At 39.6% G+C, this 18,252-nt stretch overlaps 1 protein-coding gene across 5 annotated transcripts in view; it reads right to left on the bottom strand.

Annotated features, from left to right (window-relative positions):
- Positions 1-18,252, bottom strand: part of LOC149016878 (DNA/RNA polymerases superfamily protein) — a 113,289-nt gene that overhangs the window by 80,635 nt on the left and 14,402 nt on the right. For all 5 annotated transcript variants that reach the window (XR_016172733.1, XM_089151136.1, XM_089151138.1 and 2 more), the window contains exons 3-8: positions 11,168-11,341; positions 9,105-9,228; positions 8,919-9,019; positions 8,716-8,802; positions 750-845; positions 350-470 (exon numbers count right to left, since the gene is read on the bottom strand). Coding sequence is in view for 4 of the 5 variants with exons in the window: in XM_089151136.1 (XP_089007262.1) it covers positions 350-470; positions 750-845; positions 8,716-8,802; positions 8,919-9,019; positions 9,105-9,228; positions 11,168-11,341 (703 nt within the window). In the remaining variant the exon portion in view is untranslated. The remainder of the gene's footprint in view (positions 1-349; positions 471-749; positions 846-8,715; positions 8,803-8,918; positions 9,020-9,104; positions 9,229-11,167; positions 11,342-18,252) is intronic.

The following is an 18,252-nucleotide window of genomic DNA, read 5'->3' as shown; positions in this document are numbered from 1 at the left end:
TCGGTGAAGTCATGCCACTGAGACACATAATCCAATACTCCATGATGGTGTTGAAAGCAATTTATTTTAAGATAAACAACAAAACATCAGTAAATAAAAGAACAAATCAGTTAATTGAGGAACTAAAAATCTGGCACTGTAGTTTGATTGCTCAGCCGCACTGGTGCACTCCAGCTTTCTGCACATGCTGGGGCATAGCAACCCCACGCATTGCATTGCCAGGCATTGCTTGAGCAAAACACAGCCAAAAACAGCATAGCCAAACTTTATCTTTATGCATACCAACCAAATAAAAAGGTGGCCCATCTTCTGTACAGAAAGGAAAGGGTTAAGTGCAGAAGCGACAAACCTATTGAAGAATCAGAAAAAAGTGCACAGAGAAAAGCACTCTTCTGCAGCATCTCTTCACACGTGTGGATTCCAAGAATATCCTTTAGAGTATGCTCTGTGACCTTCCCAATGCCCCCAATCTGTACGAAAGGTTCTTTAAACAATGGATAAAATTCAAAAAGACATAAAACAGACAGTTTCTGATAAAGAGAGTCTAGAGGAATATCAATTTCAACAAAGAAATCCTTGATCCAAGGGATGAATTGCTTTTCTTTGCTGGGACAAGGAAATTAAGGTTTTCTTATGAGAGAGAACAGTTCCAAACAAGACAGACAGAGTTAGCAATCATCCAAGGGGAAAATGTTTCAATTAGAAGCTTGTAGTATAATGGCATTAATGCATACAGGATACCAAATTACCTTACGTATAGGGAGTGAGGATATGAATCTCATGATTGCCATCCGGTCATTTGGTAGAACAAACTGTCCATTTGGCTTGTTTATGTCTGAGCAAACCTATAAATAAGTATATGCCTCAAATAAAAATTTAGTTGAAACATCATCAAGATCTATTGAAAGTAGCAAGAAGAGATTCATTTTCAACGTTTGATGCAAAAAGCATGAATTAGTTTTTCTTTTCCATGTCACTGACCATGAACTTCATTTGCATCTAGAGGTTACTATGCTCTTTCTGGCAGTTTTATTTTCTGTAAAGAATACACTAAACATTCTACAAGCAGGACATGGCAGACAATGCTAGTATTCAAGAAATTCAGAAGATGATGGATATAGCTTGGAATAAGCAAATCTTTTACGTGTCTAACCAAACAAATGCATCTCAGTATCAGAATTCATTCTCCCAGAAAAAAAGAAGCAAGAGGAAAGTGAGTTCAATGGCCTTTCCAGTTTATAAAAACAACAACAACAAGCCTTTTCCCAAGATCCTCCCCATGTCGAAGGTCAGTTAGGGTGAGATGGAGTCATATCCAAGAGGGAATGGGATTTGGAGGGGGTATTAGGGTGCTGCAGAATTTTGGGTGAGGAGAGATCTCCTATGGTGCTGCAAGGAGGAAAGGGAGGTTGGGAGAGATGGAGTACAGGGGATATGGGTTTGCTTACTTGATGCTTGTTGAATAGGCATGAAGAATTGTTGAAGAAGATCACTCACTGGAGGAGCCACAGGCTTCGAATGCCTCTTTGTGATTGCTTGAAGAGAGATTAGTGCTTGAGAACTTCAAATCGCAGAAAACAGTAAGCAATATCAGCCATGGGCTTACCTCCTTGGGAACCACTCAATCTTCCTTCAATTCAAAATTTTTTATTCATTCAAATCTGATTTGTTTCATGGTATGATGGGCTATCTATAGCCTTGTTATGTTGAAAGAAACTAAATAGGACTTAAACCAAAAAATAAAAAATAAAAAAATACCTACTTGGACTCAATTAAGGAATCCTACATGGACTACAACTAAGGAATCGTATTTAGATTAGAATTCTCTAGTACAATTAGACTTTTAACTTCTGTAATAGAAAAGTAATCTTTAAAGAGCCTAAACGAGTACAACTTGCAAAATAAGAGATTTACTTTAAAAAGAAATCCTACTTGAAATTGGATTCCAACTAGGACTCTTAATAACATCAGTACTCTAACTACTCAATGGAGAATAAAAATAGATTCTAACTCCTGACAGCATGGGGAACCTAACTAAACCACTTCTGTCTCCATGGTACGAAAGTTCGACAACATTCGTCGGCTCGCTCCTTGGCGAACGTAGCGAACCGGCAAAAGTTCGCCGAGAATTCGTCGATATGGAGACGAAATTCGCTGACATAAAAGAGAAATTAAATGGGTTTCAGATGATATGATTAAATAGGGATTAGGTAGGGAGCTCGTCAGCCTAGATTTTGAGATATGGACTGCTTGCTCGGCTCCCAACGCACAAAAAACCATTAAATATGTGTGAATAGAACTTGTGTTATGTGTCATTTTCCTAGCCATTAAATATTTGCATGAACGATGTTATTGTTTGTCATTTTCTAAGCCATTAAATGTTTGCTCAGAAACGTCTGCCAACTTCTTATCTATTCAAGATTGACTAAACAATCTTTGCGACTAAACAATCTTCACCCGTCTGAGTGAGAAGCATTGAAGCTTCGAGACTCCATAGATGAAGATTTGAAGAAGGGAACCCAGGCATAAGATGCATCAACTCGGTGTGGCGTTTACCCTTGCTGACGATGACGAAGGTGAATATGAAGAACTCTGAAGTCCGCGGCGTTCCTCTTTCTCTTCTCCTCTTCTCCTCCTCTGTTCATCCCCTTTCTCTTCTCTCCTTCTGCCTATCTTTGGAGCATAAAGTTTTTTTTTTTCTTTTTTTCTTTCTTGTTTTGTGCTTTGGAGTTAAGAAATGGTATCATGGACTGAAAATCCCACCGTTTCCGGAGAAGAGAAGAAGCAGTTTCAGCAAAAGGTCAGCGAGTATCTCTAGATTTTGGCGATATCTAGCTGAAAAATCACCGAAATTGCGAGATATCACCGAAATCTCGGCGATATCTCGCAAACTCGAGGTTCGGTCAAGGTTTCGGTTCGCCATAAACCGAAATTCAGCGATATTGTGTATCATGTCTGTCTCAAGGGGTGGTAAAATGACCAAAATACCCCTTAGGGAAGTCGGCCAGCTCTTGGTGCCGCATGAGTTGTGGGCTATTTTGAGCCCAAAATATGGGGTGTCTTATACTTGCCAATCCTGGTTACATCACAAATCCACTCCTAAACCATGTGGCCCCCTCCTTGGATCTTGCGGCAGTAGTAGAGGAAAAAAGAAGGGGGGGAAAGAAAGAAAGGCAAGATCCCAAGAATCAGTTTTACACCTAAAACCAACCCATAACATCCCTAGACCTTCCCATACCCGACCGCAAACTTCCCAGAACATCCTAGGGTAAGTCTGGGAATCACTAAGAGCACCCCATTCTTCTTTATTACAACCTATATTGATTTTGTTAAAACCCTAATCCTCCCAAAACCATCCCATACTAATTTAGTTAAATCCTAACTTGTCCCCAGGGTTTTCATAGAACCCTAATCTTCCCAAATTTAACCTTAAAACCATCCCATATAGATTTGTAAGGAATCTCTCTTCCTAGGTTTGGTTCTTTATTTGCTGGTTCACCAAGGAGAGGATTCTCGGTTAACCCTAATTTTAGGGAAATAATTACACCTCCCCTTACCCTAAATTCATAGTTACATCACTTGTTTACTTTTTGCTTTGATTTGTTGCTCCTTGTTCTCACTTTTGTTCTTCTCTTTTCGGGCCTCTCAGTCCTCTTTTTAATGGATGTACCTCTCACACTCCCTCCTCCCAATTGCTATCAGAATAAAAAGGGAAAGGGTGGTGGTCGACAGAGAAGCAGGAAAAAAGAAAAGGAAAGCAATGATTTATTCTCCCCTTCCCCAACACCACCACCCCCAAAAAAAAAAAAAACACTAGGAAGGTTAGTGTTCAGATTAAAACCTTTCTTAAGATGAGTTTTTGTTATTAGTGTCGTTATGCAAGATTGTTGCTAGTGTTGTTTGATTGCAACCATTGTTAAAGAAAAAAGGAGGGGAAAAGAGAGAATGAGAAGAAGGATCACAAGCGAAAGAGAAAAATGGAAGAAGAGAAATTATAATATAGGTAGTGACGTAGTGTAAATGCATAATCCTTCGACTCTGATACCAAGTTGATCTAAGGCTGGATAAGAGGGGATATTGTAGGCAAGATATGTCACAGTTACACTCTCAAAGAGGAAACTCAAATTTTTATTCAATTCAATACATCTATAGTTGGTTTACAAGAAAACGTGTGAAAGGAAAATAATGTCAACATGACCCCTAATGAGACCATGAAACTGAATCTAGCAAACTCTAACTCTATCCAATCCTACATAAGTAACCAACTAACCAAGAACAAAAGAATGAACTAAAATAAACATACTAAATAATTAATTCCAACCTTTTTGGACCAAAACCCATTGGACCAATTCTTTTTTGGGTTTGCATCTCCAAATCCCATCTGTTGGGGTCAACCTCAATAACCATCCCTTAGGATTTTATTTTTTTTCATGTCAGCTTTCAATTTTTCCCTATGGGACCCCATTGGGAGACCCCGATCATCAATCTTGAGATATCCCATACTATCTTGATGCGGTCACTAGGAGCATTATAGGATAGTAATTACTAACTTTACATCCCATCTGTAAATCCAATGATTCAAATACACAATGAAAAGATCGAATCAAATCCCCTTCCATTAGTTAACAGAAAAAGAAAAACAATCAAATAGAAAATATGAACGCCTAAGTGGTGGTGCTCCTCCTGATGATAATTCATCCTCTACTGAGTCACGTTAAGTCCTTTTGAAGTTCCTCGCGTGTAATTCCAATTTCAAACCCTCAAAGTCCTAGACACACTATGAGGGGCTGTATATGCAAAAATCCCAACAGTGAGAAAGAAAGAAATCGCAGAAAGGGTGTTGCAGCCTCAATTGGGGAGTCCCAACAAGTCAGCACATCTCTACGATCTTCAATGAAATCAGCCGTAAAGCAACATTTTTTTAACTAGGATGTAGAGGGGTAATTTGGGTATTTCCAATGGTCAAATTCAAATAAAACATTAAAGGATTAGAATGCAGGTCTTAAGGATGGTATGGTGCAAAATCTGGCCAAATCTGATGGAGCTGCAACTTAAGGGGAATGTAGACCTAATATGGACGAAGGGTTCCTCCAAGTTTAAGCCAATTCCAATGGTCAGCTTGACATAAACCCAACTACGAAATTTTGGTCTCTAAGGGGAATTTGAAAATTAAAGAGAAAATACAGAATGAAGAAAACAAAATATGGATGGGGGAGAGGTCGAAACCTCAAGACTCAATGAGAGGTCGAAGTTTGATGGGGGAGAGGTTGAAACCTTAAGCTTCAATGAGAGGTGTAACTTTTGAGAAGAAGATGACTCTTCTTTTCATTTCTCTAGGAATTCGGAACAACTTGAAGGTCTGGGATTTCAAACACCAACCGCATTAAAATCTGGAATTTAGCAGATCCCTCTTCTCATGATAGTGACTCACACAGCCAATGCTGCAAATCCGAATTTTACTTTAACCTAGTCTCCTTTACCCTTCCATGATGGGGGCATATAAATAACTTGGCATAAAGCCTTACAACCTGCAATTTAAAAGGAAAAGAAATCTTAAAAAATAGAAATAATAAGAGGAAAAGGACTCTCTAATCTCTAGTCAACTAACTCTTGGGTGCTTCAAATAGAAATAAAAATATAAGAAAAGACTATTTTGCACCTATAAGTTATAACCAAAGCTATGCAAAAATTACAAAATTTAAAAAATATATTATAATTAAGCTATTTTCGTACTTAGCCTAGGCACCTAACTTTTAGGCTCATGGCCCCATAAACCTATTAAATAAAAGCCCAATACCCATATCTATCAACCCAAGGTTAAGTTCAAAGGAGAATTGATGTTACCAGGATTGGCAACGATAGGGCACATGAGGGGCAAGAGTAGTAGTTTACCACCCACTTTGCAGTCCAAAAGGGTCCGGTTGAGTCAAGAATAATTTAGGATCCAGCATCTACTTTAAGTTTTTTTACTGGACAAGTGGTTAGAGTGCTAGGCTGGTTAGGAGTCCCAATTAGAGAAGGGATCTTCCTAGTTGTACTCCACTTTCTACAAGGAGTCTAGATCTACTTTCTGTTTTGAGTTTGAGTCCTTGGTTAACAAGTTATTGAAGAGTCTTTGTCCGAGAAGGAGTCCCAGTTGGAATCCAATTTTCAAGTTTTGGAAGTTGGCTGTTCATTTTGCAAGTTATCTCTGTTCATGAGTTCTCTAGAAGACTCCTGTTTCTAGTTTAGAGAGTCCTTTTCAAAACTAGTTGAGTTGTAATTGGATTCCCTAAGTTGAGCCCAAGTAGGTTTCCTAAGTTGAGTCTTAGTTGGTTTCCCTCAATTGTAAGGCTGTAAAAAAGCCCCCACCTAATTGTAAGCAAATCAGCTTGGATGTTTGAACAAAAAATCAGACTTAAGAGTCATGGGGAACTAAGCCCACCACCTCGGTTTTTTAGGGATATGAGTTTTCTTCAAATTAAGCAATTCTGAAGTTCTTCATCTTCTCCAAAGCCTGTAGCAGCAATAGAAGAGTCCAATTTTCTGCAATTGATCAACAGCCCCCTTACCCTACAAATACTGCATTCCCAACACCATCCCCAGCCTTCCCTCTTGATCCACCTTAAATTGCACCCTTCTTTTTATTTTCTTGAATTTTCGGACTTTTTTAAAGACCCAAATTTCAAGGTCAAATCTACACCAATCTAACCGTTAGGTCCTTCCCAAACATTAGGAACCTCATCCCCCCAACCCTAGTGACCTTAGAACCCAATCTGACCCCATTCTAACTGTCCAATTTCAAGATATAATTATTTGTCTTGAATTTTCGTACTTCCCAAGACCTTAAAAATAGTAACCTTATTATCTTTTAATTTATCCATCCAAACCCCACCAAACTTGGGGGACCATCTCCCTACATTATTATCTACATTAAGTTTTAACCCATTATGACACCTATAAACCCAAGCTTTTATCTCAAGGAACTTATTCCTTATCTCCCATGGAATGATGGATTATGTATCCTTAGGAACCTATTATCATCTAAGAGCATATTATATTTGACCACAAATCAGCCATAAACCTACAACCGCAGGGTATAATTAGCCAATACAAGCTGCAGTCCATTAAATTTGGTTGAGATTAGAACTAAAACAGCAAGATTTAAACCCTAGTTGCTAGTTCTCTAAAAGAGAATCCTGAAGATTGGCCCAAACCCTGGGATACATCAACAATTGTATAAACGGTGCTAGATCTGCATCAGAGGGAGTCAGCAGCATTCATTGAGACCCTCTTGGCGATGCCTTTAGATAGGCAGCCAAAGGACCACTTAATACAATCCTATCTGATCGTGATTCCCTGACCCAATTCGATTCCAAGGTCCTAGTTTTACTCAAATAGCAAAGAAGCATAATTAAAAGGGAAAATTAATAAATACCAATAAATTAGACTAAATTAATCATATAATCATATAATCATTTATCACATAAATCCAATACAATTATATATTTACAAAAAAGACCCTGGGTCACGTAATTAATTACTGCCAAAAATCCATTTTAGGCTCATTTAGGAAGCCCAAGCGCACACAATCAATTTCTAAAATTTTTTATAAAACATATCCACATAACAAATAAATGTTTTACAATTAATAAAAATCATTTTCAAGTCCAGTGGCGCCAATTTATAAGTTGATAATGCACTCAGATTCCATGCTAAAAATCTCTCACATTGGGTAGTGGATACTCTGTTGGGTTACACGGTCACCTGTAATCCATTTTCATATTCCCAAAATATTGGGCTTGGTCTACTTTAACATTGTCACTGGTAATCTAAAGAACAAAAGTCAGTACTAAGATGACAACTGTCCCCTGAAGTATAAGGTGAAGGTGACACGTTTATTTCATCCAACACAATTGGGAATACTATGTGTAGAAACAAATATAGTTAGATTCTTTGATTTTTTTATTATTTTTTTTTTTTTTGGTGGGGGGGGGTTGTGGGGGTGGTAAAGTAGTTCGATTCTTTGTCAATACATACACATGTACTCACATTTGTACCCTACCCTCACTGTGACTAACAAATATGGAGATCATAGGATAAGGACTGCCCAAACCCAAAACATAATCATGACTACCAACTAAGTGAAAAAACACAGGCAAGCAGCTTGCAATATTTGAATGATGAATATAAATTTATAAAACACAAGAACGGAAAAAAATAACTGATTGATCTGGATTGGATACACAGACACATCCATCACTATCATGCCAGACCAACCCGCCAAGTGATACTGCACCATGACCTATAACTTATTTAAAATAAAATAAGCCCTTTAAGTAACTTATCTGCATCACTCACTCTCGTAGTCCAGTGACACTTTGCAAGACTGAACCTCATTCTGTGGTAACCTTTCAACAATAATATGAGTACAATCAAGTAAGTACTTTGAGTAATTTATTTCCCTTAATAAGGTTTTGTCCTTTTTACCTGCAATTCTGTCGCGAGCTGAATTCCAAAAAGATTTCAAGTAGTCAAGATTAACACTGCATTATCTATATCTTAATTAAAATACTTCTTATTCCCATCAAATTTGAAAGTGACAGAATTTTTTTTATGATTTTCAAAATGTAAATTACCCTTCATGACCCCAAAAAGATAATAAGTAATACTTATAAAAAGCAGGTCACTTTCTTGAACATATGGGATTGTGACTTTATGATAGAGGAAAGGAACCTTAGCAAGTAATTGATTTGGTGCCACCCCAGCACTGCATGTAAGACCAGTCTCACGATAAACTTCTCTTCTGAGTTCTTCTGCAGTCTTCACAATAACAAGATAGCAAGTGTCAACGGGACAAAAAGACTAGCAAACAACACCAACAAAAATGATACCTAACAAAGAGAAACGCAGATGCATATAGTTGTTTTAAAACTTACTTCTCCGCTGCTAATGCCCCTTCCTTTGCAGACCTCTGTTATATCAAGGAATGCCTCATCCAAACTAGTTGCTATGAAATTGGGATCATATTTCTGGAACACTAATAAAAAGAACAAAAGAACATCAAACCAACGAAAAATTGAAACCTTGAGGACAGTTGCAAGCTCAAAATTAAAATATCTAACCTTTTCTGGACAAATTACTGTAACGAGTGTACTTTTCAAAATCTAACGGAACAAAAATCAATTCTGGACACAATCTGCGTGCTATGAAACCGGGCATTGCAGCACGAACACCAAATTTCCGTGCCTATACATCAAAGCAATCATATATTATTCTCAATAGAGGCCACAAGAACTAGAATAACAAACATGGGATTCTTTTAACTAGACTCACAAAGATCGTAAACATAACCCAAACTTGAGTAACTCTCAAGCCTATTAAAACCTTCCTTCTAGGGACTCACCTGCGAAATGAAAAATATGCAATATCTCTATGAAATTTCGGTAGATTTCGGAAATTTTGCCGAAATCTCGAAAAATTCGGTGAAATTTTGAAAATTTATGCCTATGGATATGGAACAAGTGGAGCATATGGCGGTCCATCTGCTGGCTATAGTAGCATGCCAGCATATGGGTATGGGGATAGATTAGGTGCATTATTTGTGGACCCCATCTTTGGACATCTATCAGGACCAACACAACCAATTATGCCAATCCCACGACTAGGTAACAATCCATAGTCGTACGAAACATTCCCTACAATAGGATATCTACATAACATGATGATGCTACCTATAGAATGGCAATGACGAGCTATATGGATAACATTATCCGTACCATGTCATTGCCTACTTATGTCCAGCATGGTGCAAATTTTGGATGAACCTAAGTTTCGTCCACAACAAAAACCGAAATCTCTAGGTTTCGACTGAAATTTTGGTCGAAACCTCGAACGTTTTTTGAAATTTCGGTCCTAGGTTTCGGGCCTTACATGACCTCCATTTTATTTGATTTCTAGACTCCTAACTATTTAAAGCATAATAAACACAATGGAACTAGTATTCTGCCCAAAAAACTATTGAAAATTTATCATTCAAGTATGCTACCAAATGACTAGTTCCGACAAGTACAAATTGTATTGCATACAGACATAGAATCATCAACATACATGAATTGTTTAATAGAATGGTTGCATATACAACAAGTTAACAAAATACAATGGCCAACTAGATCAAGTGATAGTGTCTCACACATATTAAGTTCAAGCCCATATATTATGTATACATATGTATTTTTTCAAACAAAAAAAAAAAACAACAACAACAATAATTAAATAAAAATTAGCACACAACTATAGAGTCCTAGACTAAACATATATTAAGTTCAAAGCAATACAAGATCATTTAAGGCATAAACAAAACAAAAATTAAAAACAATGGGAAGTTTGGAACTATTGGGTATAGCTCATGCTTCACATTTTGTTGCCAACATAGTTTCCTTTGTAGCTATTATGGCTTAAGAGGTGTTTTGAAGGCAAAAGAGGTGTTTAAAGGCAAAGGAGTTGTGGAAATTAGGTGAAAAAGGGATAGAAATCAACAAATACCAAGGAAATACAAGTTGTAGGATTGAAACCTACAAAATTTTGGTTGAAGGCAGCAAAATTTCGGTCAAAACTTTGTGACAGTATAAAATTTTTTGGATTTCATTTCACTTTCAAATTTTGCAGGCATTTCAGTCAAATTTCCCTAGTTTAGACCAAAATTTATTCCATGATGTCCAGTATTCAGAGTACTCCCCCATGACCCAGGAGATGGATCCAGCCCAACACATATCTGTATATTAAATTCAACTTATTGTATTTGTGGTTGAATTTTAATGAAAATTTTAGTGTTATCTTGCATAATATCCATATTTACATTTGTGAAAATATATGTTCCAGACTTCAAGTTTTGCCCACATACAACCAAGCATGTGCCAATCAAGAACACCACTTTGGGTTAGGTTTTAGGGAAAAATACACTTCTATTGTGTTTATTGGCCTCAAATTAGTCGGGACACCGAAGACCAGCCCAAAAAAACAAAACAAAACAAAAAAACCCACTGAAATATTGAGTTGAAGTATTAAAAAAAAAAACTGAAATTTGCCGAGATTTCAGTGAAATTTTGGTATTTCGGTTATCTCGCCAAACTGCGAGATGCCAAGATGAACCCAAATAGTGAACCTTGCTTAAGCTAGCAATACACACCTCATAATTAGCAGTAGAGAGCATAGACATGCTGCCAACAGCCATTGGCTTCCCCTTCAATGAAGGATCCTCTAATGTTTCTACAGCAGCATAGAAAGCATCCATGTCTACATGAAGCCAAATTTTTGAAAGATCACGTGTAGCTTCCAACACAGAAACTCTTTTATCAGCAACCTGAAACATTAGCGAGATAGAAACAAAGAAAATACCATTTAGAGGGTTGATGATTGCAACAGTGTTCAAGAGCTATTTTAATGAACACCAAACTGATTACATGGCAAAGAAAGAGTAAAGAACATAAGTAATCAAATTCAGTATAGGTCAACCTTCATAGCATACCAGTAATAACATATAGTAATAACATATAGATTTTGAAGTGGAGAAAATTAAACAGTATAGACAAGGTAGAGAAAAAGGTGAGAGAAAAATAGAATGGAAGACTGTACTCTATTTAAATTTTAAATCCTATCATGTAGTGAACTGGCAACATTAGAACACCATGAATAAGTGAGGGAATGGCCAGCTACATATAGTAGTCAAAGTCAATAATGGTTTTTTGGTCAGAAGGGGATGGGCATCTAGTGTGTAACTCCAATGTTCACGTGCAGTGAACATTTGACCACATCCCTATTGCTCTTCAACGACACCAGTCAACTTGTATGTTCAATTCTGTCATTTTATGGAATGCTTGCAATACAGTATGTCAAGATACACATGATTAACCACTTCAGTGGTAACCACGCTATGTGGGGTCCACCCCAGACTGAATTAGATCTGATTTTATTGTACCCAGATTCTATTTTTATTTCCTTAGCTCCAATTTAATAGAATAGGATACTACTTTCTACATTTTATGTAGCTTGACTAGAAAGCAATACTTTGGGAAATTTCTTTCTTTTCCTTCATATTACATGAGAGTCAAGCAAATCTACTTCAAGATACTGATATTTAAAGATATTGAAGATCTTATAACCAGATTTGAGGATATTTGAAGATATCAATCTGGAAACTTCTCAATAATAAAATACATTGCTAAGGGGGAGAGCTGCACCTTGCACAACTCTCTGTTCACTCCTCCATCTCTTCTTCTTCTCCAGCACTTCTTCTTTCTTCCTTCTATTCTATATATTTCTAGTTACTTTAATTCTAATTCTGTTACATGGCCTCAGAGCAGTGACAACAGATCCTGCTCTGACATTATAAAGTCGCCGGTTTGAGAGTCATCTGAGGATATTTTGACTCTACCAGTTGCTGCCTATCTGTTGCTATTATCTAAGCCTTAACTTGATTCCATGGCTGCTACTGCTCTCGTGCGAGTCCTTAGAAACTCTTGGTTCTACTTAGTGCAGCAGTTTGTTGTGTCTTCTACTTGGATGTGATCAGCCGACCCTCCACATGAAGAACTAAATCTTCTCTAATGTGTGCTGGCTTTATACCACTGGCACTTTATTCTGGGCTGTTTTTCTACCATTTTTTTTTCCTCCTTGAGTTTGAGATACTACCCATCAGATGAAGCTGAATTTTTTTAGTGTTGGTTCTCACTCCTAGATTGCTTATTGGATTTTTCCCCCCCTTTTTTAGTGGTGTTCATACTTTGAAGTATTGGATATTAATTGTCATCATTATTCATCTACATGTAATGCTACACGTGAGGGGGAGACTAGAGACTTACTATATTTGTTCAAGAGTCAACAGTAAAACGATTACCTACATGGTATAGAGCATACTATGCAATTTCACGAAGACGAAATCTCGCCGTTTCTCCAAAGGAAAAGCGAGATGTGCTTTGTAATCAAGTAATCCAATATCTCAGCGAAATCTCGCCAAAATTCCAGTGAGATTTCCCCAACGGTCAAAAACTCACTAGAATTTCAACTGAGCTGCCTTTACAAGCTTCATTTTGTCGAAAGGCTGTTTTGGGTATTTTTTTGCTCCCAAGCGCGATTTTTGTGATTTTGGAGTCGATCTTATCATTTTCCACAGGTTCTTACGTGGATCTTGTTGGCAAACATGTGCATCGGGTGGATCAAGCGTTGTTTCAATCATATCTTGGAGTTTTTCATCTTTGAGGTATACAGGATACCATTCTTTACTAAGGTAATTTTTTTTAAATGCAGAAAGTTGTTGGATGGGCATGTAAATAATATATGATGAACATCGTGGGCCCAACCTACGAATTCACGATGTCGAAATTCTTTTTCGCAGAATTCACGATGTCGAAATCTTTTTCGCAAAGCAGATTACACTTTTTATGTGTCAAAAAAAGTATTTTCCTGCACAAAATGTAAAAAATATACATAATATATGTCTTATATGGTAATGGAATAAATATATGTTAAACTCCATGGGCCAGTCTACAGTCTCACAAAGTTGAAATACTTTTCCACACAAAATAATTATTTTATTTTTCAAAAATTAGTAAAATATTTATAAAAATTATAAATAATTATGAAAAATAGGGAAGAAGGTTTTGAAAATTATAGAAAAATATAAAATGGCTCTCTATGTGTTTTCAAAGTGTTTCCCATATGATTTCATTTTGCTAAGGGCAGCCAAGTTTATTGCCAAAAAAAAAAATTTTAATTATTCTACATTTAAAAAAAATACATAGGCAAAGGAAAAAAAATATTTGGATGAAAGAATAATTAAATTAAAGACAAGAGCCAAGAAAATAAAAATGAGCAAACGAGGGGGGGCCAAACCTATCAAGGGGAGGCCAAAAGGGAGAGGTGAGACTCCAAGAGCTAACAATCAACCTATTCCTTGGGGAGTCAGCCACCGAGAGATGGGGGATAGAAAGGAGCCTAGAAGCTACATCAAAATAGATCGCATGCCAAATCCTATCAAGAGATCGAGATTTGGTGGACCATCTCCTAAGATTGCGCTCTCAACTGCCCACCACAGGTGATGGATGAAGGTCGCGAACACTAGCTTACCAACTTGGTCGCAGAGAGATGAACCAAAAAATGCTCTCAAGCACCATTCCCAATCTCGAGTGAAGCCATAAGAACGTCTCAAACTAGGCCAAATGGAAGCAAGGGCTTCCTACCAAAGAGAGCAGGAGAATGGGCATAAGAAAAAAAGGTCATCAAGGTCCTCGGGGTAGTTCCAGCAAAGGGTGCAGTTAGGGTTAACTAGGATGTGGCGGCTAATAAGAAAAGCTTGGGTAGGAAGGGCTAAGTTAAGGGCTCTCCAGAGGGTGAGGGAGTGGCGAGGGATGTAGCCTTTAAACCAAAGCAGGGGGGCCCAGGGGGTAGGGGCGGAGAGGGTTCTAAGTAGGTTCCAAGCTGAGGAGATGGAAAAGGACTTTGAGGGAGAGGAGAGCCAAATGGTTACATCATTGGGAGAAGTTAAGATAGGGGGAAGGAGTTCCAAACTTCTGCGAGACTCGGGTGAGGGGGGTGGCAATCCAAGAGCCATTAGAGATGACAGAGGATAGGGGTGGATTTGGGTATGCGGGTATCATAGACAGTGTTGGGGCCAAAGTGGGTGAGCAAAATGCCCAACGAGGTCAAGCCAGAAAGAGGTAGGGGAACCAAAAGAGATTTGGACAGAGATAGCAAGAGTGGGCCCTGGGGCGAGAAGGAGAAGCTTTCTCCAAATCCAAGAAGGATTGGGAGGGGTGGGGGCAGACCAGATGGAATCGGATTTAAGAATATGAAAGTAGACCCAGGAAACCACGATAAGGGATGGTTGGAGGCAATTTTCCAGATAAGCTTCAGGAGACAGGCAAGATTGATATCAAAGATACAACAGATGCCTAAGCCCCCTTCAGATTTGGGATGACAGACATTAGCCTAGTTAATGGGGTGGAGGAAGCAGGTAGATTCTTGACCTTTCCAGAGGAAAGCACAGCAGAGGGATTCCATAGCCGAAGGGATGGAGAAGATTCCACACCAATAGAGGTAGGAGGATTGGAGGATAGTGCAGATGAGTTCCACTTGGCCAGTAAAGGAGAGGAGCTTAACCTTTTAAAGTTGGAGCCTCTTCCGGATGTGATCAAGCATCAAGCAATGATGGCGAGTCAGCCTGCCAGGAAAAGGGGGAGGCCGAGATAGTTAACAGGGAAAGAATTAGGCTTGAACCCAGTAAAAAGGAGGGAGGAGCGGATAGAATTAGAGACACTTGAGAGGAAAAGGGAAGACTTACCAAATTAACCTATAGACCGAAGAGGGACTCAAAGTTGGAGAGGACTTCAATAATGGAGGAGATGGAAGAATGATCAGCCTTAGATGGAACAGTTGAGACCATAGATGATGGTGAGGAAGAAAGGAGGGTTCAGGGGAATAGAGAGAGAAGTAATGCGAAAATGCATGAGCTAAGAGTTGGAGAAGAGAAGAGAGGGTTTGAACTTGGTCGGGTCCCAAAGGATCCAAATACGCCTGTTAGGGGTAATATTGGAATTAAAGAGAAAGGACCAAGAGGGAGCAATGGAAGAGGCAATCTATCGAGCATTCTCAAGATGGACATGGGTTTCAAGAAGAGCACAAAAAGAAGCTTTAGAATCTCGAATAGCATTTTTAACTTCAGCTTGTTTTGCAAGGGAGTTAAGACACCTAACATTCCAAATGAAGAGGTCAAACATTTAAAAACCTTCGGGGTGTGGGCAATAATGGGCTAATGGAGAGGGGCCAACAATGTGAGTGTCAACCATAGTTAAGGGATTAACACAAGGTGGGTGGGAGATGGGGACTCAAAGATATTGGGGTCAATAGTGGAGCAAGAGCTACGGTGGAAATGGGTTCACAAGGGGTGAAGGGGCTCGGGTTATGGTCAAGAGGGTTAAATGGTTTAGGCAAATGAAATTGGTTAGGGGTATGGTCCAGCGGAAGAGGATGGTGGTGGTTCAAGGAATTAGGGGAGGATGATGGGTTTGGGTCAAGAGAGGCAGTGGGCTTGATGGGTTGAATGGTGGTCAGTGGTGGGTCATTGGATAAAAAGGGCGATAGGCTAATGGGCTTAATGGGCTTTAATGTTTTAATAGTGGTCGTAGGGCTAGGAGTGTGAGATGGGAGAGGTGGGCTTAAGTTATGTGAGATTGGGGATGGATTTGGGTCTATGGGAAAACGAGATGGGCTTGGGCCATGGTTTAAAAGGTTTAGTCTAGTTGGACCAAAGTGTGTAGGCCCAACAAAGGATCCAAAGGGGATAAAGGGAGTGGGGTGAGATGGCTGTGTGAGACAAGTGTTAGGATGTGAAGGTTACGTTAGGTGAGAGATTGAGGTTTGCAGAGCTATTTCAAGTTGGGGAGAGGTGGTGTTGCTAGAAGAGGAGGGTTACAGGGTGTCAATGGTCAAGACAGAACCAGAGCAAGCATGAGAAGGGAAGCGTACTTGAGGAGCTTGAGCAGCGGTGATTGGAGGTTCAGCTTGCTGCAATGACCAAGGGAGCTCTAGCGAACGTGAACCAGCAGAGGCAAGAAAGACAATGTTAGGAGGAAGCACGATTTCCGGCAGATTTGGCTCCAACGTCTTCAACATGGCAGAGGTCAACTTCATCGTAGATGAGGGCTCTATAGTCTTCGATGTCAGGTCAACAGAGGCAGTTTCAGGAAGCATCATTTGTTCAGCCAGGAGAGAGGAAAGCTTCTTCTGAGATGATTGAGTAGCAAGAGTGACAGAGCCAGGTTCACCGTCAGCAGCAGGGGCAAAGGTCAAAGATTGTGATAGTTGCAAACTTGCAATGAAGGTTGCAACGATGATGCTTTTTCCTTTCTTCTTTTCCTTCGGTATACTTTTTCGGCAAGGGAGGCAGTCAATGAGCAAGAGGCGGTGACAGCAATGGCAGCAAGAGAGGAATTAGCGAGTAGAAATCTGGTGGTAACAGTATCATCGTCAACTGGAGAGATGCGACAAGGATCTTCCATAGCAAGACCAACCGAATCTTCCTTCCCTACAGGAGGAGCTATCGAGGCGACTATAACGGCAAAATCACAACCAATTTCTTCGTGCATGACAGGAGGAATTTTCACGGCAACTTTAACGGCAGCAACATTGACAGCTTTTGATGCAGATACATCAACTGAAATTTTTTTCAAATTGTCAATAATGAGCATCGATGGAGATGAATCTGAAGGCAAAATAATTTCAGAAGAGGTTGAGGCGGTTACAGAAGAACCTAACTTTAGGGCCGAAGAACAGGAGGATAAATCGTGACCAAATCTTAGCAGATTTCACACCTTGAAGGGATCCAATAGTAAACAATAATTTGATTATATTTAAGACAGTTATCATCCACAATGGATAAGGAGGAAGGTAGGGGTTGGGCAGCATTGACTTCGACATAGATACGAGCATAAGAGAGCCTCTGCAAGTTGAGGGTCATCAGGTCTAAGCGAAGAGGACAACCTATTGCAAAGCCAATACGACTGAGACATTCAATGTTCCAGAAATCCAAAGGAAGACCCAAGGGGTTGATCCACAGGGAAATGGAGTTGAAGTCGACCATGTGGAGGGGCATAGAAAAAGACCAAGGCCGGAGGAAGATGGGAGACTTTTCAACGAACCATGGTGAACCTTCCAGTGCTCGAGTTTTGCTGGCAGCAAAGTGAAAATTGAACAAAAAGAAACCAAAGTCCAGGACAAAGGTATCCATAAAGTCGGTTGATTTCCATTGTTTAGAGAGTGAGGTTCAAGGTGAAATTAGATTTAAACATATGAAGCTATAGTAAGATAACAAATTAGCAAAGAACTACAAGACAAAACAACGCTGGAAGATGACGAACCCTCCTCCGCTGCTCCCCCTCCCTCCCTCTGCCGTCGACGCCCACTCCTCCACCGCCACCACCACCATTACCATCGCCACCACCATAGCCTCCGCCTCCGCCTCCACCACCTTCGCTTCCACCGACATCACTAAATCCTCCACCCCTCCCCTCCTCCCTTCTCCGTCTCCGCCATTAACATCCATCACCTGTTCCGAACCCCTCGCTTCTTCTTTCCATTCTTCCACCCCCCCTGCTACCTCCGCCACCATCGACACCACCACCCCCCCGCCAGTCTCGTCTTCACCTGTGAACCCCTCCTCTGTCAACCCTACCCCTCTCCCTCATGCCTGGAGCACCCTTTTCCATCAACCGGCTCCTT

The sequence above is a fragment of the Hakea prostrata genome, chromosome 4, assembly GCF_041222555.1.
Source record: "Hakea prostrata isolate BN-2017 chromosome 4, UWA_Hpros_2, whole genome shotgun sequence".
NCBI classification, from domain to species: Eukaryota; Viridiplantae; Streptophyta; class Magnoliopsida; order Proteales; family Proteaceae; genus Hakea; species Hakea prostrata.
This window is presented reverse-complemented; position numbering and strand designations above follow the sequence as displayed.